The sequence below is a fragment of the Quercus suber genome, unplaced genomic scaffold (assembly GCF_002906115.3).
Source record: "Quercus suber isolate HL8 unplaced genomic scaffold, Cork oak 2.0 scaffold_310, whole genome shotgun sequence".
NCBI lineage: Eukaryota > Viridiplantae > Streptophyta > Magnoliopsida > Fagales > Fagaceae > Quercus > Quercus suber.
Window position 1 is genome coordinate 183,627 of NW_027069766.1, and position 24,767 is coordinate 208,393.

At 33.1% G+C, this 24,767-nt stretch overlaps 3 protein-coding genes across 5 annotated transcripts; all 3 read left to right on the forward strand.

Annotated features, from left to right (window-relative positions):
- The first annotated feature begins 41 nt into the window (after positions 1 to 41).
- On the forward strand, positions 42 to 5,212 carry LOC112005095 (phosphoserine phosphatase, chloroplastic). 3 transcript variants are annotated; one of them, XM_024037346.2, is made up of 9 exons: positions 42 to 198; positions 310 to 526; positions 983 to 1,213; positions 1,565 to 1,697; positions 1,781 to 1,888; positions 3,188 to 3,281; positions 4,020 to 4,169; positions 4,247 to 4,300; positions 4,749 to 5,212. In XM_024037346.2, the coding sequence occupies exons 3-9, from the start codon at positions 991 to 993 to the stop codon at positions 4,872 to 4,874; spliced, it is 888 nt and encodes a 295-aa protein (XP_023893114.1). In that variant the 5' UTR covers positions 42 to 198; positions 310 to 526; positions 983 to 990; the 3' UTR covers positions 4,875 to 5,212. The 3 variants fall into 3 exon arrangements, with proteins under 3 accessions (XP_023893114.1, XP_023893112.1, XP_023893113.1); XM_024037344.2 differs by having other exon boundaries at positions 310 to 484; XM_024037345.2 differs by having other exon boundaries at positions 345 to 484.
- Positions 5,213 to 6,844: 1,632 nt separating this feature from the next.
- Positions 6,845 to 17,501, forward strand: LOC136071413 (cullin-1-like). Its single transcript, XM_065782695.1, has 9 exons — positions 6,845 to 6,978; positions 14,992 to 15,162; positions 15,275 to 15,374; positions 15,859 to 16,047; positions 16,164 to 16,211; positions 16,293 to 16,502; positions 16,596 to 16,667; positions 17,304 to 17,393; positions 17,457 to 17,501. Exons 1-9 carry the CDS (start codon positions 6,845 to 6,847, stop codon positions 17,499 to 17,501), a joined length of 1,059 nt encoding a protein of 352 aa, XP_065638767.1.
- On the forward strand, positions 17,502 to 24,490 carry LOC112005100 (cullin-1). The gene is made up of 12 exons (XM_024037350.2): positions 17,502 to 17,578; positions 17,681 to 17,740; positions 21,838 to 21,867; positions 21,950 to 22,036; positions 22,117 to 22,260; positions 22,527 to 22,582; positions 22,713 to 22,833; positions 22,928 to 23,089; positions 23,202 to 23,345; positions 23,482 to 23,700; positions 23,834 to 24,001; positions 24,386 to 24,490. Exons 1-12 carry the CDS (start codon positions 17,516 to 17,518, stop codon positions 24,485 to 24,487), a joined length of 1,356 nt encoding a protein of 451 aa, XP_023893118.2. The 5' UTR covers positions 17,502 to 17,515; the 3' UTR covers positions 24,488 to 24,490.
- The last annotated feature ends 277 nt before the right edge of the window (positions 24,491 to 24,767 follow it).

Sequence of the window (24,767 nt, forward strand, 5' to 3'; positions counted from 1 at the left end):
ACCATAAAAACATTAGAAAGAAAAAAAAAGGATTAAAAGCTAAAAACTTATCTCCTAACTGTAGCATAAGAGAGATATTCAGCCACTCCCTAAACCAAAAGAGAAATCGTTTTCGGCGGCTCCGGGGAGGTTTTTCGGCGTCTCCGGCCACTACTCGGCCTGCTCCGGCCACCCTTCGTCGTCTCCAGCATCTACTCGGTTGGATAAGTTCAATAAATTTTAGATTTTCAGTTTCAGTTTCAGTGTTCTTTTGGGTATTTTGTTTGATTTTAAATTTTAGATTTTTTTTTTTTTTTAATTGGGTGAAAGCATGCTGACATGGTAACCCGGGTGCAAAAAATAAGATGAATATCAGGGGTTGGTGAAGGGGCTTCACAGTAATTTTTGTTCAAAGAACATTCAGACACTTTACCAAACATTTAAACAGCATAAACTGAAAGTTGCCAACAACCAGAAACAGAACCAGATAGATCTAAAGAACAAGGTGATTATTGTTTGTTATTGTTTTCTTCATATTTTTAGCACTGTAAGTATGTTCTTTCATTAATATAATATTTGCATTTCTATATTAATATCATCGTACCCCATTGTAATCTGCATGTGAAAGCTTTATGTATTTCAATCATTTTTTTTTTCGGTTTATGAATCTGGGGTTGAGAATTTTTCTGGGGTATGAAACAGAGGGTTAGTGTTCTCTAATTTTAATATTTGTAGCATTTTTTGTGGATCTGGAGCTTATTTTGCTTGTTGTGAATCATTAATGCTTTAAAATTTTGAGTTCTAGTCCTGCTGAAATGTACTTATTTTTAGTTTTTTGGTTTTTGTTTTGCTTTTATTGGCTTAATTGTTGGTTATGAATAAATGGGTACTTGTGTTTTTGTTGAACTAACCTTTATAGTTTGGTGTGCAATTGTTTATGGATGTTTTGGTATAGTAGCATTTGTGGTAAAGATTATTTTATTTTCTGTTTTGATGGAAACAGATAAATTGATGGAAGGGTTGGTGGGTTCACAGATGACACCAATTACTGCTCATTGTAAGCAACTTAGCTCACCTTTCCTTCCTGTGTTTTCTACCCGATTTACGAAAAAATTCAATCTCAGTCTAATTGGGACGAGCAAATCACCTAAATCATTGAACTTAATTGCTGCTTCCATTCAACCGTTGGAAGATGCTAAGTTGGGCCCCTTCGATAACACTCTACCATCGAAAGGTTAGCATTCAATGTTTCTTTGTATCTGCAATTTTCAAGTTTGACAGAAACATGGGTTTAATTCAAACTTAAGTACTTTTTTATTTAGTTGAGTCTAATATTTAACTTGGTTGATTCCTTCTTTTCAGTTGCATTTCTTATTAAATACAAGAAAATAGTGAATTGACTTATCACTTGAGTTTTGAAATTTATGTCCAAAGATTGGAGTTTGCTTATCTAGACATGATCTTTAGAGCTTATGATAACAAATCATTCGACTCTTGAAATATTCACTATTTAGTTTTTCAATGCTAATTTTGATAATTTAGAATAATGTTTCTGTGGTTGATGGTAGTCATCTTAAATTTGTAGAGGTTCTTGAGTTATGGAGAAATGCCAATGCGGTGTGCTTTGATGTTGATAGTACGGTGTGCCTAGATGAGGGCATTGATGAACTTGCAGAATTTTGTGGAGCTGGAAAGGCTGTTGCGGAATGGACTTCTAGGTTTGACATCTCACATTAATTAGAACTCTTGAATTGGTATGGTATTAGTCTCTATTATTGATTTTGTGTTTCGATATTGCTAGGGCAATGAGTGGCTCTGTTCCTTTTGAGGAGGCCTTGGCTGCCAGATTATCTTTGTTTAATCCTTCCCTTTCCCAAGTACAAGACTTTCTTGAAAAGAGGCCCCCAAGGTATGTGGGCTTCCTACACTATTTTGAGCATGTTTTGACTTGTTTGCTTAATATGGGTGGGCTGGATAGTTTGGTAAAAAATTGAATTTGTGCATTGACACTTGAAGACAACCATAGAAACATTGCCATCTTACCAATAGAGATATATGATTTATATTGTCCTACATCTGAAAATATATATTGAAAATGGATGTTAATTCTAAAAGACAGGATGCTTCAGGTGTAACCAAAACCATAGTTTGCTGGCACCAAATCTTATAAAACATGAAGCACTGTCCAAGTTCTTTGAGATAGCAAAGCTTCTCTTTAATGCATTAATAGGTGCATCATTTTCTTGAGTAGAGTATGTTTCTTTATCAAGTTTACTTATCATGTTACCTGATTGCATAGGCTGTTGTTTTCTTTTATTTTTACTACAGTAAAACTTTTCATTTTCTATTCCAGGTAGCTATTTTAAAAATCGTCCACTGTGTTATAGGTTTCTGCACGGCTAAAGTCATGATAATGTTTTATTTTATATTTCTACAAGATCGTGCAAAATATTTTAGGATCTGTTTCAATTGGATGAACATATACTTATTTTGCTCATGAATGGATCAGGAACACAAAGTTAAATGTTGTGACCTCTTAAAACTTTACAAGTATTTTCAATTCTTGATGCGTGTGTCATATCTTTGATCTAATGTAGTTTGACTGCATGGTGGCATCAAAGTTAATTCCATGTTTGCATCTTTGTGGATCAGGTTATCAAATCATAAGGGAAGAGACTTTTAGAGTCATCATTTTAATAAATAAAATATTTCTTGAAACAATCCACCTACTAACCATGTCAAATAATGTTTGTTAGGCCACCTGATGCAAGTTTTGTAATTCTTGTATCATTATTTTTGAAAATTTTCCCATTCACAAATTATTAATATTAAGTATAACTGCAACTTTCACCAGAATAAGTGTTTAACCAGTATGAGAATGAAGCATGGGAATCTTGAAGTGGCAGATCTAAGGCTTGTCAATATAATGGATGCTATTATGTTCCAACTGTTAGTACAACTATATTTGGTCATGCCATCAAATCAAAACTTTGTACTCTGTATATGAGGGGAAATCTTTAAATATTAGAAAACGAATTAACTGTATGGTTTTGATGGTGAGCAACAATAAAGCTTCGTAAATATAGTTTGCTTCATCCTATTCCAAACTGCGACTATACACGATTTATGTAGTATATATTTAAATTAACAAAATATGATTTAAATTTTAATTGAATGATATTTGCTAATGTTACTTATTGATATGTAGGCTTTCTCCTGGCATAGAAGAGTTAGTCAAGATGCTGAGGGCTAATAATACCACTGTTTACCTGATCTCTGGAGGCTTTCGTCAAATGATCAATGTATGACATCAAATAATGGAATGACTAATGAGTGTCTGTTGGTAGTTTTGTTTTCTGTAGAAGCATTCATTGAAGAATAAAACAAGTATACGTGCGCATGGGGCACAGGCTGGTGCGCACACACACACATGCATGCATATTTAAGAATAAACTGGTGGTGACACAATTACTTCATTTTGCTGGATAGTGATTGTGAGTAGTCAATTTTAGGAAATTGGAACATGTAATGTTCTTATAACTGTGTTGAATCACTGTTTGGTGGATCCTAACATGACATGAGATCCAACTGAGTCAAAGAGCTTGCTGGACTCATTAAATATGAAAAGCTTTAATTGATGATAGCAATTGGAGACTGCCCATGAAGCAGAGGTTACTAGTTCAAATATATCTTTCTCCCTGTCTTTGGGACCAAAATTTGAAAAAAAAAAAAAATGATAGCACTTAGAAAAAGCTTTGTTAATTTACATATTGTATGCTAAGGATAATCTATCAGAGGTTATTAAAGCAAAGAACTATATGGATTGTTCATGTAATAATTCCTTCCTTTTACACCATAGAATGTTAATGTGTGTGTGTGTATTTTTAATGATTTGATATTTCTGTTGTGATAGTAGGACTAATAAAGTGTCTTGTTTATGTGAGATCCAGCATAGATCATCTATTTCTGTTTTAAATTGGAGAATTAGCTGAACATCGATCTACTCTTTGTAAGTACTAATAAATCTTCTTCCTTTGAAGCCTGTTGCATCAATCCTTGGGATTCCACCTGAAAACATATATGCCAATCAACTTCTATTTGGAAGTTCTGGGGAGTTTGTGGGCTTTGACACCAAGGAGCCTACTTCAAGAAGTGGAGGAAAAGCCACTGCAGTACAACAGATAAGGAAGGTAAGTCTATTAGCTGTTTGTTTAATTTTTGGTTGTTAAGCATGTTGCTTATGAAGCTAATGGATTTGGTTCTCCAGGCTCATGGGTACAAGGCATTAGTCATGATTGGGGATGGTGCAACTGATCTTGAGGTAAGTAAATTCATCCAAACTTCAATCGTTTACTTGTGGCAGATTTCCATTAGAGAACTGCTGAAGCAACTGATGTTTATGTTCTACAAGTTGTCACATTTCAACATACATGTATTCAAGGAAATGTTTTTCATCCTCAACTTACCTTTAACTATTAGATTTTGAGTTGAGTCCTAAATAAAAGTTGTGAAGTTGTGTTAACATAGACTGCTCCAATGGTTGGAGAGGAAGAAAAAGAGAAACTAAAAACCTACAATGGCCTCTCCATCAAGTTAGCGTGCTTTATGTGATTGGCCAAACCCCTATTTCGGTTCCCACAAGATAGTCATTTACCAGTTGTGTCCTCCACTCCTCCATGGCTGTTTGTTAATGTGATTTTTTTTGCTAAGATTTTCCTATCCAATGTAGATTTTCTTTTCTTTTTAATTTGTTTTGTTTCTATATATAGGCTCGTAAACCAGGAGGTGCAGACTTGTTTATTTGTTATGCTGGTGTCCAACATCGAGAGGCTGTTGCAGCAAAAGCCGATTGGGTGGTTTTCAATTTTAGAGATCTGATAAATTCCTTTGAATAGCCAGTAGTTTTCTGAGTCCTATTCTTTTTTCCCTTGTTAAATGTTGTATAATTATTAATTTTGGCTCCTTGGTCAGTGGCCGCATGCCATTATACAAATGCATTCTTCATGGTATCACAAGGTTACATGTTTGCTTTTTAGTAATGAGTAATGTATAAAACGTAGCCGACCCCAAAAAGTTGGGACTAAGGCTTTACATGTTTGCTTTTTAGTAATGAGTAATGTATAAAATGTAGCCGACCCCAAAAAGTTGGGAGTAAGGCTTGGTTATTGGTGTTCTGATAATGTATAAAACGTAATTGAGAAAGAATAAAGAGTTTCATCTAATTTAATGCCCACTTCTGATAAAGAATTAAATTTGTACCCTATTGTATTTGGTTCAACCCATGGGACAGTTGGGAAATAGTAATCCCTTGAGTTATAGCTGAGGGTGACATGGTTTGTGTTGGAGTAGAGGTTTGCGTTGGAGGAAAGAGGAAATTTTTGGAACTTGGGTGGGACCTAAGACCTTATAGCTGAGGGTGACATGGTTTCTCTTGCGCAATTGGAGGAACTAAGTAACAGGTTCTTTATTCTTTAATATGCAGTTGTACCTATATTTTAATATGTGATATTATGTTGTGGCATGTTAGGAGTAAAGGGTGTAAAATTTGGGTTTTACACCACATTCTTACAAAATTTAATCTCTTGATATTCTCTCTTATGAAGCCTTCTTTTCTTTTTTCTTTTTAGTTACAATATGCTACTGACTCCATTGCTTGAACCATTTCCCTCTAGACCTCCAAGCATTTTGTGTATAGGGATGTGCCAATTAAGCTCTTATGAAGTTGATTTGGCAAGATGGAAAAAAATAGACAGTTAGAAACTACAACGTTTAATCAAGTTGTTTTTTTTTTTTTTGGGGAGGGGGGGGGGGGGGGCCCCCCTTAGGGGGGGGGGGGACCTCCATTATAACAAATACACACTAATTAGAAAACTCTGAACTTTATTATAAGTGGGTTTCAATTAACTCAATTGGTAAAGTCTCAGGTCATTCAAAATAAGAGATTTGGAATTTGAATAGGTAGGGTATTTATTTGACACAAACACAATTTTTAAGAACTAATTTTATTATAAAGTATATGATAGATTAGTTGAGCATGAAATTATTATCATCAACCGTTGAATTATTGTTTTTACATGTGAATATTAATGACATTAGTTTTTAGGGCAAAATGACTAAATATCTTTTATTTTTAAGGTATGTAGCAAAACACCCCTCTAAACCATTGTTCCATGCTATACAATTGGATAATGAAGAGCTAATAACTAATATAGGGTTGATGCTAAAATGATAATAAATTATGCCCATTTTGGAGGCAATTTTGGTTTTGACACTACATTTGGCACAAACAAAGAATTTAAGCATTTAGCTATGTTTATTGGTTTCAATCACCAACAAAGAATTTAGGTCTTTAGCTATGTTTATTAATTTCAATCACCATAGAGATGGCGACTTTTGGGGCTACACTTTTATATGATGAGACAGCTGAATCATTCAAGTGGCTTTTTGAGAGTTTTTTAAATGCACATAATGGTAGAAAGCCTAAATCTATATCTACTAATCAAGATTCTGCAATTGCAAAGGCGTTAGCTGAGGTGATGCCGCAAACGTGTCATGGATTCTGTACTTGGCACATAATGCAAAATGGAATCAAGAAATTGGGAAATTTGATGAAGAATGGCTCATTGTTCCTTCGAGACCTCAATGATTGCATGCATAAGTATGAGAATGAGAGTGAATTTGAAGAAGCTAGGGATTCAAACCTATACAATTAAGGATCTTAGTTGGTTAAATGACATATACAAATTGAAGGCAAAATGGGTAAATGTTACATGAAGAGGGCATTTATACTCTGGGAATGTGAAGTACTTAGCTTAGTGAAAGTTTGAATGAGAATTTGAAAGATTACTTGAAATCAAATTTGGATATGGACGAATTTCTTCAGCATTTTGAGAGGGTAGTAAGGCAAAAGCGGGATAAAGAGTTGGAGGCTGAGTATAATGCTAGGGCAAAATTGCCTCCTTTGTGCTTGAAGAATTCACCTTTATTGAAGCAAGCATTGTAAGTGTATACCCCTACAATACTTCAAGTGTTCCAAAATAAGTACGACTATGCATTAGCTCAAAATTGTAACTAGCCGATGCATGAATATATTGTTGTGCTTCTTGAAAAGGTTGGAGAATATAAAGTATTGTGTAGTCCTATTAGTAGGACAATCTCATGCAATTGTAGGAAGTTTGAAACAATTGAGATTTTGTGTTGTCATATTTTAAAGGTTTTCGACATACTTGATATAAAGATGATTCCTGATGCTTACATTTTGAAGAGATGGACAAGAGAATCAAAAAAATAATATGTCAAAGAGAATACTAGGAAGGATGTGCATGGGATATTAACTTAAAAGTTACACAACGGTATAGAAGATTATGTCCATGTTAGTTAGATTAGCCTCTCAAGTTGCTGACATCAAAGAATCATATGCTTTGGTAGAGAGTGTTACAAAGGAATTAGAAAAGCAAGTTGAAGATATTGCCATGAAATTTTCAAGTGTGAGTCTTTATAATTCTAAAGCTTAAATGTCCTTGGGTGGTAGTGAAATTGTGGATCATGAAGAACCTATAAATAATTTAATTGAAAAGCTTAAATGCCTCAAAAAGAAAGGCCATAAGGGTGGGAAATGATGTAAAAGTTGGGTTGAGCAACAATCAAGTAGGAAAAAAAAAAAAAAAAAAAAAACTCCAACGAAAGATACTGTTAGACAACAATTATCCAAGGTGAGTATCTTGTTGAAAAGCACTTGAACATAGTACTAACTATAAACTTTTTATTCTTGGTTAAACTAACTCTTTATGTCTTATCATATAGGAAAACAATAGCTCTTCTCTTATAAATTACAATAGCTCTATTTGATGTAGGACAAATTAGGGATTTGTCTATGTTCAATTGTGGTGGGTTTAGGGTTAGGAAAGAAGAATTAGAGAGAAGTTACGGCTGTTTAGGGGTTGTGTGAACAGTACTCGTGAACGGTAACCCTAGAAAGAAAGAAGAGAAAATAAAGAAAAGAGAGAAAGAGAAATAAACAACAAGACCAATGTGCCTATTACTCAAAACACTCAATTTTATTAATCAACTCATTCTGCTCCTTCAATACATTAAGCACCCTATTTATATAAAGACTCTTACTTGTACTAGTAGTATTAGGATTCCCAATAGTACAAGGACTACTATTTAACCCTAATAAATTAAACCAAAGCCCATACATAGAGACCCATAATTAAATAAGACTCATTAATAAAACCCATGGCCTATAACTATGGCCCATACCCAACAATTGTAAAATTACTAAAAATACCATTGACTCAAGAATAACCAAATAAAATATAAAAACTTAATTAACTACCCTGGACGCTTATTCTTGGGCTTTGCCTTAGCCTTAGACTTTCAAAGAGAATATCCTTTCTTTAACCATGTTATGATTCCGCCATCACTATCTCCCTTGTGCAATGCTATTTAAATAAGGTGAGCAATCTTGTGAGTTTCTAGTTAAGCAATTTTAAATAATTTTTACTCCTAAAAATATGAAAGTTTTTATGGGAACTATTTAATTTTTACTCCTAAAAATATGAAAGTTTTTATGAGAACTATTTGTGATTTGTGATATAGAAAACAAAGTAAGCACCTAATTCAATGGTGTGGGTGACGTATGAAGGCCTCCAAGAAAATAGACCCAAAAAAAATTTCATTGAATCATTAACAGCGAACTTGCTTGACTTGTTTATGGATGACATATGAAGGCCTTCATGAACAAGTTAAGCAAGTTCACCGTTAATAATTCAATAAAACTGTTTTGTCATCTATTTCCTAGGAGGCCTTCATATGTCATCCATGCCATTGAATTAGGTGCTTGCTTTGATTCATATATCACAAATCACTAATAGTTCTCATAAAAATTTTCAGATTTTTTGGAGTAAAAATTATTTGAAATTGCTTAACTACCAACTCCCAAGATTGATCACCTTATGCAAATAGCATTGCACAAGGGAGATAGAGATATTGTAATTTATGAGAGGAGTTATTGTTTTCCGGTGTGGTAAGATATAAGGAAATTAGTTTAACCAATAATAAAAATTTTATTGTCTGTACACAGTGCATGTAAATATGTTCAAGTGCTAGTAATTTTTTCCAAGAGTACCTTGGATAATTTTTGTCTAACAGTATCTTTCGTTGGAGTTTTTTTCTTTCGCCTTGATTATTGTTCAACCCAACTTCTATATCATTTACCACCCTTACGACCTTCTTTCTTTTTGAGGTATTTAACCTTTTCAATTAAATTCTTCATAGGTTCTCCATGATCTACAATTTCACTACCACCCAAGGAGATTTGAGCTTTAAAGTTTTCAAGACTCACACTAGAAAATTTCATGGCAAGTTCAACTTGCTTTTCTAATTCCTTTATAACACTCTCTACCAAAACATATGCTTCTTTGATGTTAGCAACCTAAGAGGCTAATCTAACTAACATGGGACATAATCTTCTATACTGTTGTGTAACTTTTAATTAACATCCCATGGACATCATTCCCAGTATTATCTTGGACATATCCATTTTTTGCTTCTCTTGTCCATCTTTTCAAAATGTAAACATCAGGAATTATCTTTATATTAACTATTAAGTATGTTGAAAACCTTCAAAACACGACAAAACAAAATCTGAATTGTTTCAAACTTCCTAAAACTGCATGAGATTGTCCTACTAATAAAACTACACAATACTTTATACTCTCCAACCTTTTCAAGAAGCACAACAATATATTCATGCATTGACTGGCTACAATTCCGATCTTTGTTATTGCAAATGCATAGTTATACTCATTTTGGAACACTTTAAATATTGTAAGGGTATACACTGCTTGCTTCAATAAAAGTGAATTCTTCAAGTAGGCAATTTTTCCCTAGTGTTAGACTCAGCCTCCAATTCCTTATCCCGCTTTTGCTCTACTACCCTCTCAAAATGTTGAAAAAATTTGCCCATATCCAAATTTGATTACAAGTAATCTTTCAAATCTCCATTCAAACTTTCACTAAGATGGGTGCTTCACATTCCCAAAGTAAATGCCCCCTTCATATAACATTTAGCCCATTTTGCCTTCAATTTGTATACGTCATTTAACCAACTAAGATCCTTAATTGTATAGGTCTGAGTCATTTTATCCCAAGCTTCTTCAAATTCACTCTCATTCTCATACTTATACCTGTAATCTTTAAAGTCTCAAAGGAGCAGTGAGTCATCCTTCATCAAATTTCCCAATTTCTTGATTCCATTTTGCAATATGTGCCAAGTACGTAACCTATGCTACGTCTTTGTCATCATCTCAATTAATGCCTTTGCAATTGCAGAATCTTGATTAGTAAAGATAGATTTAGTCTTTCTACCACTATGTGCATTTAAAAAACTCTCAAAAAACCACTTGAATGATTCAGTTGTCTCGTTGTATAAAAGTGCTGCCCCAAAAATCACCATCCCCTCTATGGTGATTGAAACCAATAAACACAGCTAAAGGCCTAAATTTTTTTGTTGGTGATTGAAACCAATAAATCACCAAAATGGGCAAAATCAATTATCATTTTAGCATCAACCCAAAATATGTTAGTTATTTGCTCTTCGTTGTCCAATTGTATAGCATAATAGAACGATGGATTATGAATCAATTGCTGTTAAAAATACCTTAATAAACTACCGACTTCACCATATATCAAGCTTCGTTGCCATCTAGTTTGAAGATAGTTTTTTTTTTTTTTTTTTAATCAATTTCATTGTAGCCATAATTTGCCCTTCCACGAGCCTCTCTACTTATTAACTCATGTGTCGCCTTAGGCTTAATTCCAGAAGCATACGCTAAAGTAATAGCAAAAGCTTGGATGTCAGACATCCTTTGTTGTGATCACATCATGAAAGCAATTGCTACAAGATGAAGAAAATGGTTGTGCTCATATACAAAATCATACACCTTATACTATCCAATCTCAAGAACTAATGAAACACCCAATCATGCTAAGACAATTAGTCCTTATTTCCTGTCGAGGTTGACTGGTTAGATGATCTCGTTTATTAGCTTTACCAGTACTCTCTTTAGAACACAAAAATCTTCTCGATGTTATTTCTCCATCTCTTACTTTTATTTGCATAATGCTTTCGATCACTAAACCTTATTTGTATTCCATAATTTTTCCAAAACATCCAAGCTATCTCTAATGTATCAAACTCCATACCAACCTTTGGGGTACAATCAACCATGGTATCCTTGTTTTGACAGGAGTTGTCCATCATCCTGTAAAAAAAAAAAAAAAAAACTCAATTCCAATAAACTGAAACTAAATATTTCAAATCAATATATATATATATATATAAAAGCAGAGACCTCATGTGAGAGTGCATGAGGTCCTGCCACGTGGCACTCTAATATTACATTTAATCTTTTTTACCTTTTTCTAATCAGTTTTTTTTTACTATTACCTAATAAATCATAGTAACTTATTTTTACTATTATATAAATTTAGCATTTTTTAACCTCTTTTTATTAAGAAAAAAAAAAAAAAAAAAAAAAAAATTTTTTTTTTTTTTTTTTTTTATTGTTACCCAATAGATCATAGTAACTTATTTTACTATTATATTGATATGAACTATTCTTGACAATTAGACCAATTAGACCAAAAGTTATTCACTATAAAATGGATTACCTTTTAAAAGTAGACCAAACATTATGAAAAACTCAGGCCCAGTTCTTACCTTACATATTATGACCAAAGTTTGACCATTCCCATATATAAATCAAAGCAAAAACTCTTACCCTCTTACAAACTCTCTTCTTCCTCCCCTACGTATAGATGATACTTCTAGAAAGTCTCATTCTCATGAAATATCTCTTCATTTTTCCCCAATTTCAATTCAATGTGCTTTTGTCTATTAATAATATTCTATGCAATTTATGCAGACAAATTCTCTGTCATCGACCAGTGCAACAAAAATGTATATAAATCTTGAGATCCCTCAGGTTGCTGAAATAATTGACAAGTGTATATTTCTAAAATTTATAATAACAAAAAAGTATAATAAATAGCATATACTATCTCGCAAAATGCCATTAACTTAATATTTTCTTTAAAAAAATTCAATGATAGGAATAGTAAAAAACATGATCCTATACAAGAAATACCAAAAATACATGCAAAACAATTTTCATAGGAGGATTTATCTTTAAATAATATGAAGACAATAGTAAAGATAAAATGTATTGAATGAGATCCTATGAAACAGGTTTGTTAATTATATCATATTATACTCATCATTTATGTAAGAAAATAATAATACATCATATTATTTACATTAAAAAAAATAATACATATTAATTTTAAAGTTCATTGCAAGATGTGAACTGCTAAAGTATTACAATAATAAGTAACATTGATACAACAATGAGTTGGTATTACATTTTGTGCATACTTTGTAAAAGGAATGTCAAATTACAAGCAGGATCATTTTGGTGTGCAAAATGTAAAACAAAAATAAATCATTCTATCCCAAAGTTATAGGCACTTACATTAACTACATACTCTCCAAATATTTATAATATATTTATCTCACTATAACTACCATATATATACAATTGCAATCTACTTCAGATACAAGATTCAAATTGAAGTTTTTAATGCAACTAACAAAACAAAGTTTGTGATATTTGATCGAGATGTCAAGAAAATCCTAAATAAATCTACAAGATCAAGATCTTGTTGAAAAATAAACTAAGGTACAACTTATTTAAATTATTGTAAAAATATTGATATTGGAGAAGGAATCCCACGTGATTTTAAAAAAAAATTAGGAAAAAAATGGATTTCTCTACTTCGTTTGAATGACTTCAATCTAAAAGATGGTTTTAAAAATTTCATAGTTGCTAAGATTTTTGATGCGCCTTCAAATGATAAAAAGGTACGGAAGAAAAAAAAAACACAATTCAACATGCTATATTAATTCTTTTTGCTGCACTATTCCAAAATTAACAAAAATAAAAAATTTACAAAAAACTATCACATCATTGAAATTTAATATAAATGCAAATACCTATGAAAAATCTTAGCGACAAAGTTCAAACTTTGTAAGATCTAATCAAGAATCTGTAAGTGCCAATTCATTAGTACTTAACACAAATGATGCAACAAAAGAAAAAAATGATGAAAGCTCAAAAATTGAACAAATATGGATGGACTAAATTTCAAATGATGAAGATGGAGAAACTGATGATGACAACAACCGTCACCATACCGCAATAACAAATCATTGAAGAAAAAAAAATCGTAATGTAGCTTTTTATTACATCACATAATAAAAATCAATAATATAGAATGAATTAATATGTTTTTATCAACTTTTATTATACAATAAGCAATTTATAATTGTTACTTTTTATAATGAACTCATTACTAACAAAGTTTTATAATAAATATGCTATAATATATGTATAATATTTTCCAAAAACAAATTTACATAAAACATTATAACATTATCTGTGCATTACACGGAAAACTTACTAGTATTACTAATATACCAAATATACTAAGGTCCCATTGCCAATATACTCAAACTAAATAGACAAGTTTGAAACAATCATAGCAATAGCAAATCCCAATCGACATGAAAGACAAGCACCAAAGCAGATTATTTGCTCCGTTTCTTATCTTGAACAATTATCAAACACCTTGTAGGCAAAGGGTGCCCAAAAAATCTAGGCTACAATTAAGTGACAATTATCAAACAGTCAGGGGCGGAGATATATGTTAGGGTGGGCCCCCCCAAAATTTTTGAATTTTTTTTTTACTATATAGAAATATTTAATATTTTAATAATTAGCCCTAAAAAATAGGACTTGGCCCCCCCAACTATTTGAGTTGGTCCAATAATGTTCTTAAAAAAAATTGTCCAATTTGTATAGTAGCCATAGAGAATGTATTGTTTCTCAAATTCATTTTTTATAGTAAAATGTGTTCTCATATTTTTTAAAGTTTTGGATAATTTATGTCTTTGAACACTTCATTAATTCAATTGATTACAACAGTAGACAATTTGGTAACTTATATTGAAAATAAAAATTGTAAAGATTTTACTATAGAAGATGGTGAAAGATTAATTTAATTTTATGAAACATTTGATTCTAAGGATTTATTATGAAAGATGCTAATTTTTTGTGTATGTGTATAGATACATGTGTTTGTGTATGTATATAAAAGTTTGTATAGACTAATAAATTAGCAACACAAATGAGCCCCCTAAACAAAAATTTCTGGATTTGCCTCTGCAATCAGTGATGCAGTAAGACAGTAGTAAAATTGCAAAGAAAGGGAATATCAAGCATCGGCTGAAAAAAAAAAAAAAAAAAAAAAAAGGAAGAAACTTAGCAGGCAATAGACAGAGAACAAATACTATAAAGAGTAAGATAGCTGATATATATATATATATATATATATATTTTTTTTTTTTTTTTTCTTTTGAATTGTATTTATATTTTATTGAATATTTTTGGCAGTCCTATATTTATTGAATGAAAAAATAAATCTAATCCGAGTCGGCGAAGAATTCTCTCCCAAACTTGAAACTTGGGAACCGCCTTTAAAAAAACGTTAAGGTATATATATAATAATCAGTCTACAATAATACGAGTAATTCAATGCTCCTACTTTCTCACAAACCTACACTTGGTTTTGCTACCAATTAATTGAACTGGTACTTTAATTTTCTGGGTTTTCTTCTTTGTTCAATTTATCATACTTTGTTGATGGTTCTGTATTGGTTCTATGGAAGAATATACATGATCTCTACCTCTCAAAACTTGTTGCAAAAGTGTAAAAAAAAAAAAAAAAAAATACACGCATCATGCATGCATGCGTACACATTGTTTGTTGATTTGTCAAAGTTCAATTTTTTTTTTCAGCAAGATCAGTCTTTTGCACTACATGCACTCACAGGCACACAAATAGAAAAGGTTGTGATGGGTTTTTTTGTTTTCGTTTTTGGTTCTACAGATTTGTGTTTGAGAAGCTGATATTTTCCTTTACAACAATGACGGCAAAGACTTTTACCGTTGAGGAAGGATGGGAATATATGAAAAACAATGGGATATTAAAGCTTATTAGGATTCTTGAAGGACTGTCAGAGCCATCTTTCACAATAGCAGAATCTATGATGCTCTACACGTATTCTTTTTTTTTTTTTTGCATTGAATTAATATGTATTGAATTTTTTAGTCACAAAATCACGGGTTTTTGTCAGCAAGTGTGAGTGATATTTCCTTAATTTCAATTGCAGAACCGTTTACAACATTTGCAATCAACATCCCCGTCCTGATAATTCTGAGAAGGTCTATAAAATGTACCAGGAGGTGTTTGAGGAATACATAATTCACAAGGTAAGGAATAATGGCATTCTCTTCTGTTCATATTTTGATTCATATTTTATCATAAGATAATGCAGATGTGTAGATTAACTTGGCTGGTCATATTTTATCATAAGATAATGTAGATGCCAATTTCTATGACTTGCATATTCCCTGTTGTGGTTATTACTATACCTTGTTTGTGGGATAAGAATCTTGGAAAATAAGAAATTTCTGACCATGATGCTTCCTGAAGTTTTTAATACTCTTCATAAGGCCATTTATACTGTTGAGAAACTCTTAATTGTGTGCTTGGAATCAGAATTGATATGTCATTTTAATTTTACATGTTGGATTAATTCTTTCTATGGCCTTATTTTTAAGATTCCCTTTTATTTTTATTTTAATGCTTCTGCTAGTACCGTGCATAAATAATTTCTCAATGTATCTTTGTACTAGCACTACTCTTTATTTGTTTTCCTTTGCTTATCTAATTATCTTTTGGGATCCTTTGAAGGTATTACCATCTATAAAAGAGAAGCATGGTGAGATTATGCTTATGGAACTTGTGAAAAGATGGGTTAACAACAAAGTAATGATTAGATGGCTGTCACGTTTCTTCGAATATCTTTCTCGTTCCTACCTAGTTAAAAAACTAGATTTTTCTCCACTTGAGGAACTTGGAGTTACACGCTTCCGCAATCTGGTTTGTTATGAGTTCTTGATTCGTCACCTTTAATTATTTTTTTCAAGTATCTTTCCTCTTCCTCTGCTTCAAATACACTTTAATCATTCTGGTGTACCTATTTTACTTAATCTCAGGTTTATCTGGAGGTGGGTAGAAATGCCATAGATGTTGTAATTATTCTGGTAAGTATACTGCCTTATAAACTAATGAGGTTCTACTCTTTGTTATCATTAAAAGTTGAATAACCAATACCTGTCAATCAGATAAATAAAGAACGTGAAGGACAGCAAATTGACCGAGGACTGTTGAAGAATGTTTCAGATTTCTTTATAGAAATTGGATCTGAATGTATAAATTGTTATGAAATGGATTTTGAAGCACTCATGCTTCAGGATACTAGTGAATACTATTCTCGTAAGGCATCAAAATGGATTGTGGAGGATTCTTGTCCAGATTACATGTTAAAGGCAAGTGTATATGAACATAATATTCCTGAATTATAAAGATCTTTTTTTTTGGTTTAATCTCTTTGATCTAAAACCTATTATAAATTTGCACAGGCTGAGGAATGCTTGAAAAGGGAGAGGGATAGAGTTTCTCATTACATGCATCCAAGCACTGAGAAGAAGTTGGTGGAGGTTAGTTAATATATTAATTTTTTTTTCTAATGCATCTATTTGGGGGGGGGGGGGGGGGTGGTATTTATTTATTATAGTAAATCCTTAAGCACCACCTGTTTCATTTGTTTTCTTTGAAGTTATGGTTTTGCATCACTTAAACCCCCTTCTCCCTCTCCCTCTTTTTTTCCAAGAGAGAGAGACCCATACATCTGATATTCCTTGATTCTCAGCACTAATTAAAGCTCAAAAAATTAATGGATTATCTTCTTCTAAAAATTAATGTAATTGATGATTAATACGTTAAATTTGAGAAAACAACTTCTACTTGTGGAGAGAAAAGTACCTCATTGCACACTGATGCACAAAAAATATTTGAATAACTGCCTATCTGAGGATTCAACCTTGCATATATTATATAGAGTCATAGACGTGGTAAAATATCATCATGATGGTGTAGTTATTTCTCTGTCGTAAGTCTCTTTCTCTGTTAGCCATCCGTGTTAAGGGATGTGGAAAGAAAAATTCAGCGGCATAAGAGTTTTGATCAGTAATTTCAGACTCATGAATGCAACATTAATTAAGATTATATGTTCTTGGGGAGATTGTCAGTGCTTTCAAGTTCATTTTATTCACAGCTATATAATTTGTCTGTAGAAAGTGCAACATGAGTTGTTGATGGTCAAATCAAAGCAACTGCTTGAGAAGGAGTGTTCTGGATTTTGTGCATTGCTTAGAGAAGAGAAGGTATATTCTTGTCTAGCTTTCTCACCATTTAAAAAATTTTCTCTAACCTTTTTTACTTCCTAGATGCTTAAAAATGTTCTCTTCTTTGGATATGTTGCTTTTAGGTAGAGGATCTTTCCAGAATGTATAGACTTTACCATGAAATACCTCAAGGCTTGGAAAATATTGCTTCTATATACAAAGAGGTGGCTGCTTCTGTGCTTAGATTCATTTTGAGACTGAGATGAGCCTCTTTCACATGTTCTTTTTAAACATTACTGATACTGTTGAGGGTTCTTGTGTGGCAGCTTATTACTGGTGAAGGTACTGCTTTGGTCAAAGAGGCTGAAGATGCAGCAAGAAATCAGGTTGAGTATTTTTTTTTTTTTTTTGTTGGTAAAGCTGGCACATGTTTAATATTCCTGTCCTCTAAATTATGCTATGTTCATTGTGCATGAATTGCTTTTATGCACATGATTGCAGCCAATTTTGTTTTAAGTGGAACAAAAGCGTGTCAATAAAACAAGCTTATGTATGAATTTTAGTTCAACTTAGCAGTAATTCTATGTGATCATAAAGCCACAATATCTGTTGCACTGCATGTGATTCTGTTACAAACGGTAGACATATCCATCTTACACTTTAGACTAGTAGTGTTACTAACGCAGGACAACTAGAACAAAATTGAAATAACGGAAAAATAAAAGATATGACCTAGGAGTCAGCACCTAAGTCTTGCTTGGAGTCAGCACTAAGCAGGCAACCACTAGGAGTCAGCACCTAGGGTAGACCTGGAGTCAGCACCAGACTAAAGAAAGACCAAACGGCCATTGTTTTTCATTTATCAAAATATCAACTATCTCCTCAAAGAGTACAGTAGGTTGCTTATAAAAGATTACTAAACCCTAGTTCTAATTGGCTAGGAAACCCAATTGTCTTATTACAAAAATAACATTGCTTCTGAATTAAAATACTAATATCCCAATAAACTACTAGGACCTAAAACATAAAAATACAATTAACTTGCACACATAAATAATATTAAATAATAATTTTCTTACATCTCCCGCATCATTCTCCTCGGGTTGGAGAAAACTCAACCTCGAGTTCTAAAGCGTTGAAGTATTAGGATGCTGACAAGTAACACGTGCTTCAAGTTTGGAATCACCTAGAGAGTACAGGGAAAACAAAAACCTTGAATTCCACCACATCAAACTCATTTGGAATAACAAAATCAATGTGTGGAATCAGTATAATCTCTTCTTGAACCTTATGAATCATAGAAAGCATTGTAGTTTTAACCTCTTCGACTTCACTAAGATGTAAATCTTCAAGGACTGTGGAGGGTTGATCAAAAGCACATTCAACAACTTCAATTTCCACATCATGTGCATCCTCTAACATAATACTCTTTTTAGGCACCATCTCTTCACCTTGCTGCTCTTCAATAGATTCATTTCCTTGCATGCATGTTAAAGCAACACTTGTTGAGGCATGTACGTCTGTGTCAACATTAGGCTTTGGTGTCACTGGAGGATTCTCCACGACCAAGATTTCATCATCAACGTTGTCTTCTATTGGGGCAGTAATAAGTTCATTGGGATCTAGTGTCCTTGGTTTCCCAATTAAATCGGATTGAGTCTTCTTGTGCTTCATCTAAGCAATCATGTCTTGAACATCTTGAACATCTTTCATGAGCTTTACAGATAATTCATTTAATTCCTTGATAGATTGTTCAAAAGTGCACTGAGGACATGAAATGGGATAAGGAAGAGGATTCATCGTATTTGCTTCAATTTGAAAAGTACCACACTGAGATTGGGGTAGATACTTAGCTCGAAAGTATGGTGACAAATACTCATTACAAAACTTTTCTTTCATATCTTCCTACACACTAATGGCAGGTTCATAGTTTAGATAGCGAAAATATTCAAGCCTCTCCCAAAACATTTGTGCTCCGCCTCTTAACTTCAACTTTACGTACCTAACCTTTTTGTTATCTGTCCAATTTGCTTGCTCAAAGAATTGCTCCATCCCATTCATCCAATAGACAAAATCCCATGGATTAGTTTTTCAACCATCAAAATAAGGTGTTTCAGATATTGCCATAATAACCCAATGACCAAGAATCTTATTGAGTGATGTTTACTGGGCTGATCCTATTATGGGCATTTTTTTTTTTTAATGGGGTAGTTGGGTCAGGAAAATGGTGGATTAATGCAGTTCTAAAGGGAAACAAAAACTGCCGGATAGCGTTTTAGAAACAAGTGTACTGGAGTCTTAGGCTCTGCTTGGGAGGAGGGAATGAAATGGAATGGAAAGGAACAAAAAAAATAATTTTAGAATATTTTTCCTTTCTCTTGTTTGGAAGTTTTAATGGAGGGAATGGAAAGTCCATTCCCTTGTTTGAGAGTTTAAGTGGGAGGGAATGAAATGAGTAGGAGAGAACACTCATTCCTCTCTATTCCTTTAAAACCTCAAATTTTCATACCCCCGAAATTGGTAGGAATGGGAGGGAATGAAATTAGATTTAATAATTTTTTTACTAAAACACCCAAAATACCCTTATATATTCAACAATTTATTTTTAAATAGGTGTTTAATAGTAATATTGTCATAAAGTGTTTCCATTCTATTCCCTCTATGTTACTCCCAAACAAGATTACTTACATACCATTCATTTTGATTCATTTTCATTCTTTTATGTTAAAACATTCAGTCAAGGTTATTTAATTCCATTTCATTTCATTCTTTTTCATTCCTTTCCCTTACTTAAATACATTCCATTCCATTCTATTCCTTTCCATTCCCTTATGATCATCTCATTCCATTCATTTTCATTCTTTTATTTTAAAACATCCAATCAAGATTACTTAATTTCATTCCATTCCATTCTTTTTCATTCTTTTCTCTTATTTAAATACATTCCATTCCATTCTATTACTTTCTATTCCTTTATGATCATCTCATTCCATTTTCTTATCAACTCCCAAGCAGAGCCTTAAAGGTTAAAACAAAAAATATAGGTGGCAAATTACCTTTTAGATGGGGTTGAGGGGTTGCTGGTGGACTTGCTACGGCACGGTGGCGAGCAAGTGATGGTCATGGCAGCGACAAGGATGGAAGGGGATCGAAGCTGCTGGCGGTGAGTCGCTGCAACTGGGTCACGGCGGCAAGCGAGAACCGATGGAGGTGTATCTCCGGCGCGAGGAAGACCAAAAATTGATGAACCAAGGTCAGCGGTGATAGAACTTCTCTGTCTTCGTGGTTGCAACTGGTTTGGTGATTTGAGTATGGGCTTAGGATCTGTGGCCATGGGGATGGGGTCTTGGAGTGATTGGGATGTTTGTGTCAAATTGTAAATGGTGGCAATATGGTGGTGGTGCTGGCATGATTTTTTTTTTTTTTTTTTTTTTTTTTTTTTTTTGGGGTCTTCTAGTGGTGGTAAGAACTAAGAAGCAACGGTGATTGGGATTTCTAATGGGTTGTGACGGTGGTTTAACATATATATATTTTTTTTGGTTTTGGATTGACTGCGATAATGCTTCAAATAGATCAATGTTTGCTCTGATACCAAATATGACGCAGAACAACCATAACAAAACTGAAATAACGGAAAAATAAAATATATGACCTAAGAGTCAGCATCTAGGCCTTACTTGGAATCAGCACCAAGTGGAAAACCACTAGGAGTCAGCACCTAAGGTAGACCTGGAGTCAGCACCAGACCAAAGAAAGACCAAATGGCCATTGTTTTTCATTTATCAAAATATCAACTATCTCCTCAAGAGTACAATAGGTTGCTTATAAAGGATTACTAAACCCTAGTTCTAATTGGCTAAGAAACTCAATTGCCTTATTACAAAAATAACATTGCTTCTAAATTAGCCCAATAAACTACTAGGACCTAAAACATAAAAATATAATTGACTTACACATATAAATAATATTAAATAATAATTTTCTTACATCTCCCACATCAGTTACCCTCAATCATAGAAGTGTATATTAGTTTTATGCTTAGTGATAACGCCATAATTTTTTTTCTTATTTTTTCTTTTCCTATTTCCATTTTTAATGCCTATCAAAATTTGACTAGTAAATTGCAGTGACACCTTGTATTTAGATAGAAATGCTGGAGGCCAATGATAGCTCTGTGGTTGAAATTATGAATATTGCTCACTGGTAACTTTAGTTGTCTAGATTTGAGGAAGATTTAATTCATAAAGTAAACTAGCTTCTTCTTTTTTTGCTTGTGAAGACATAAGATAATTAATGCTTCACCAAAATAGGTTGTGGAAAGAAGAGATTTCCAGTATGTGAAGGGATTTCTAGGTTATGTATGCATTGGTCAACTCTATATTCTCTCAGCATAGGTCCATTAGTAAACTAAACATGCAGTGATCTAACGATCTTTGTTTCTAATTGTTGACGATGATGCTAATTGCTAAAAACAATGTTCCAGGATGCAAGTAAAGTTGGGGTGCAGGAACAGGTAAATTTTTTAATCTGCATGATCAGGTTTTTTGGAATATTGAAGACGGTTAAGGAGCATGATGTAGTTGTGTGGTCTTCAGGTCCTTATCAAAAAAATAATCAAGCTTCTTGACAAGTACGTGGCACAAGTGAAAGATTTTTTCTCAAACCACAGTTTGTTTAACAAGGTTTGTATTGGAGAATATTGCATGTTTAAACCTTGTTCTATCTTTTTTTGTCTAAACTCCCCTTTTCTTTGGTTCAACAGGCCCTGAAAGAGGCTTTTGAGGTATTCTGCAATAAAGCTGTTGCTGGCAGATCAAGTGCTGAACTACTGGCTGCATCCTGTGATAACATCCTCCACAAGGGTGGAAATGAGAGTGATGAGGACATTGAAGAAACAATTGAGAAGGTATGCTTATTAGAATTTTCCTGATAAAAAAATGATGTTGAATTAGAATATAGAACAAAGGTTTTATGTTTTAAGAATAGGTCACTTCCTGAGAGGCAATGCATAAGCATTTGGTTCAATCTATCTCATTATCTCCAATAAATCTTATGTTGGTAACAGAAAGGAAAGAATTGTCTCAATTCCAATAAATAGATGTATTTTTTTCTACCTGATTTCCTTTGAATATTCCTGGCATTGGAATTAAACTGTATAATTGATTTCTGCAGGTAGTTAAGCTGCTTGCATTTGTTTATGATAAAGACCTTTTTGCAGAATTCTACAGGTATAAGTCTAAATCTTATAGTAGGTATTCATCTTGTTTCATGTTTCATTTTCTTTGTTGTTTGAAATAGAATTTATTATTTTATATTTACAAGTTGGCACCCATATTTGTTTCTTCCGACTGTTGGCAGGAAGAAGCTAGCTCGCCGTCTACTTTTTGATCGGGGTGCTAATGAGGACCACGAAAAGAGTATTCTGTCCAAGCTGAAGCAGCTGTGTGGTGGACTGTTTACATCAAAGATGGAGGGGATGGTTAGTTGGCCTAGGTTATTGAGCTTAAATTTTCTATATGTGCATATATTTTGTGTTAATTAAGAGTATGCTTAGCATCTTTTTATTCTTCCAGGTCACCGATATAATATTGGCACGGGAATATCAGACCAAATTAGTGGAATATCTTCGCAGTAACTCAAATGCAAATCCTGGGATTGATTTTAGTGTCACAGTTCTTACCAGTGGATTCTGGCCAACTTATAAATCCTTTAATCTCAGTCTCCCCACGGAGATGGTAATGTCCACTTCTATAGTCAAACATTGACTTTCCAGTACTGGTGTGATTTTTCAGGAAAGAGAAAGGCGTTGCCTAAAGTTTTAATCTGTTTACATATTTTTTGGTTCAGGCAAAGTGTGTCCAGGTTTTTAAAGATTTCTATGACACACAAACAAAACACAGAAGACTTACATGGATCTATTCATTGGGAACTTGCAACATTAATGCAAAGTTTGAGACAAAAACTATTGAACTAATAGTGTCAACCTATCAGGTAATCTACACTCTGCAACCTTCATACTTTATTTGGAAAAGAGGACAAGGGGATGTTGGAGACCTTATTATTGGAATGAGATTAATGACTTTAATATGGAATTTAAAGGTTTTTTTTTTTTGTTGATATTTGACAGGCTGCGGCGCTGTTGCTATTTAACTCTTCAGATAGATTGAGCTTTTCAGAAATCAGAACTCAGTTGAACTTGACTGATGATGACTTGATTAGATTGCTTCATTCACTGTCATGCGCCAAATATAAGATCCTTAAAAAGGAGCCAAACACAAAAACTATCTCTCCAACTGACAACTTCGAGTTCAACTCCAAGTTCACTGACAGAATGAGGAGGATTAAGGTCTCAGATTGTTTTAGAATCCTTAAATTTAACTTATAACTTCTATTCACCCTTGCCTTTTTTGCTTTCTTTTGGTTTCTGTTGTTCTTTTTTATATTAAAGATTATTTTTTTTCTTATATTGCTCAATGAAGATTCCTGTCCCACCGGTGGATGAAAGGAAGAAGGTAATTGAAGAAGTTGACAAAGACAGGCGCTACACTATTGATGCTGCAATAGTCCGCATCATGAAAAGTCGGAAAGTTTTGGAGCTCCAAAAGTTGGTCATTGAGTGTGTGGAGCAGTTAAGCAACATGTTCAAGGTACAGCATATACTTCTTCATATGTGATATTGAAAAAAAAAAAAATTAAACAGTCTTCGATTAGCTTTAATTTGACTGCAGTTGAAATCAATAGATGAATTATTTTTATGAATTTGAAAGGCCAACCATTAAGACTTTAAGCATATAATATTAACAATTTAGGTAGTTAGTGTTCCTGGTTAACTGTATTGAATAATTACAGCCCATTTTATGTTGTAGCAATTTGAAATTCTTGTGCAGCTTTGCTTTTTGTCTAAAGTTTAAAAAAAAGATATGGATTGAGTAATTTTGGGGAGTATAGCCTGTATTCTTCTTTTCTGCTATATTATTTCTCTAATAACTCCTCCTTTACAATCTGATCATGGATGAACTTGGAATGTGCAGCCTGATATTAAATTAATCAAAACACGAATTGAAGATCTTATCACTCGTGATTTTCTGGAGAGGGACCTAGACAACCCAAGCATGTTTAAGTACTTGGCATGACAGGTATATATTTGGATCTTGGCTCTTTCCACAAGCTGGGATGTGAGTTTTAGAGAATTCAAACTCCAAATGTTGTATGGTTACTGAAACTTCAGCTGTAGACGTTGAGCAATCAACCAATTTGAACAATAACTTTATGCTTTTACTAGGGATTAATTACCATTACATGATTACTATTGTTTAAGCCTTTTAGGTAGATAGATCACTTTTAGTGTTTTGTTATTTTCGCACTGTTACTTGTTATTCTTGATGAAGCCATGTGATGGTTTTGCAACCTTTG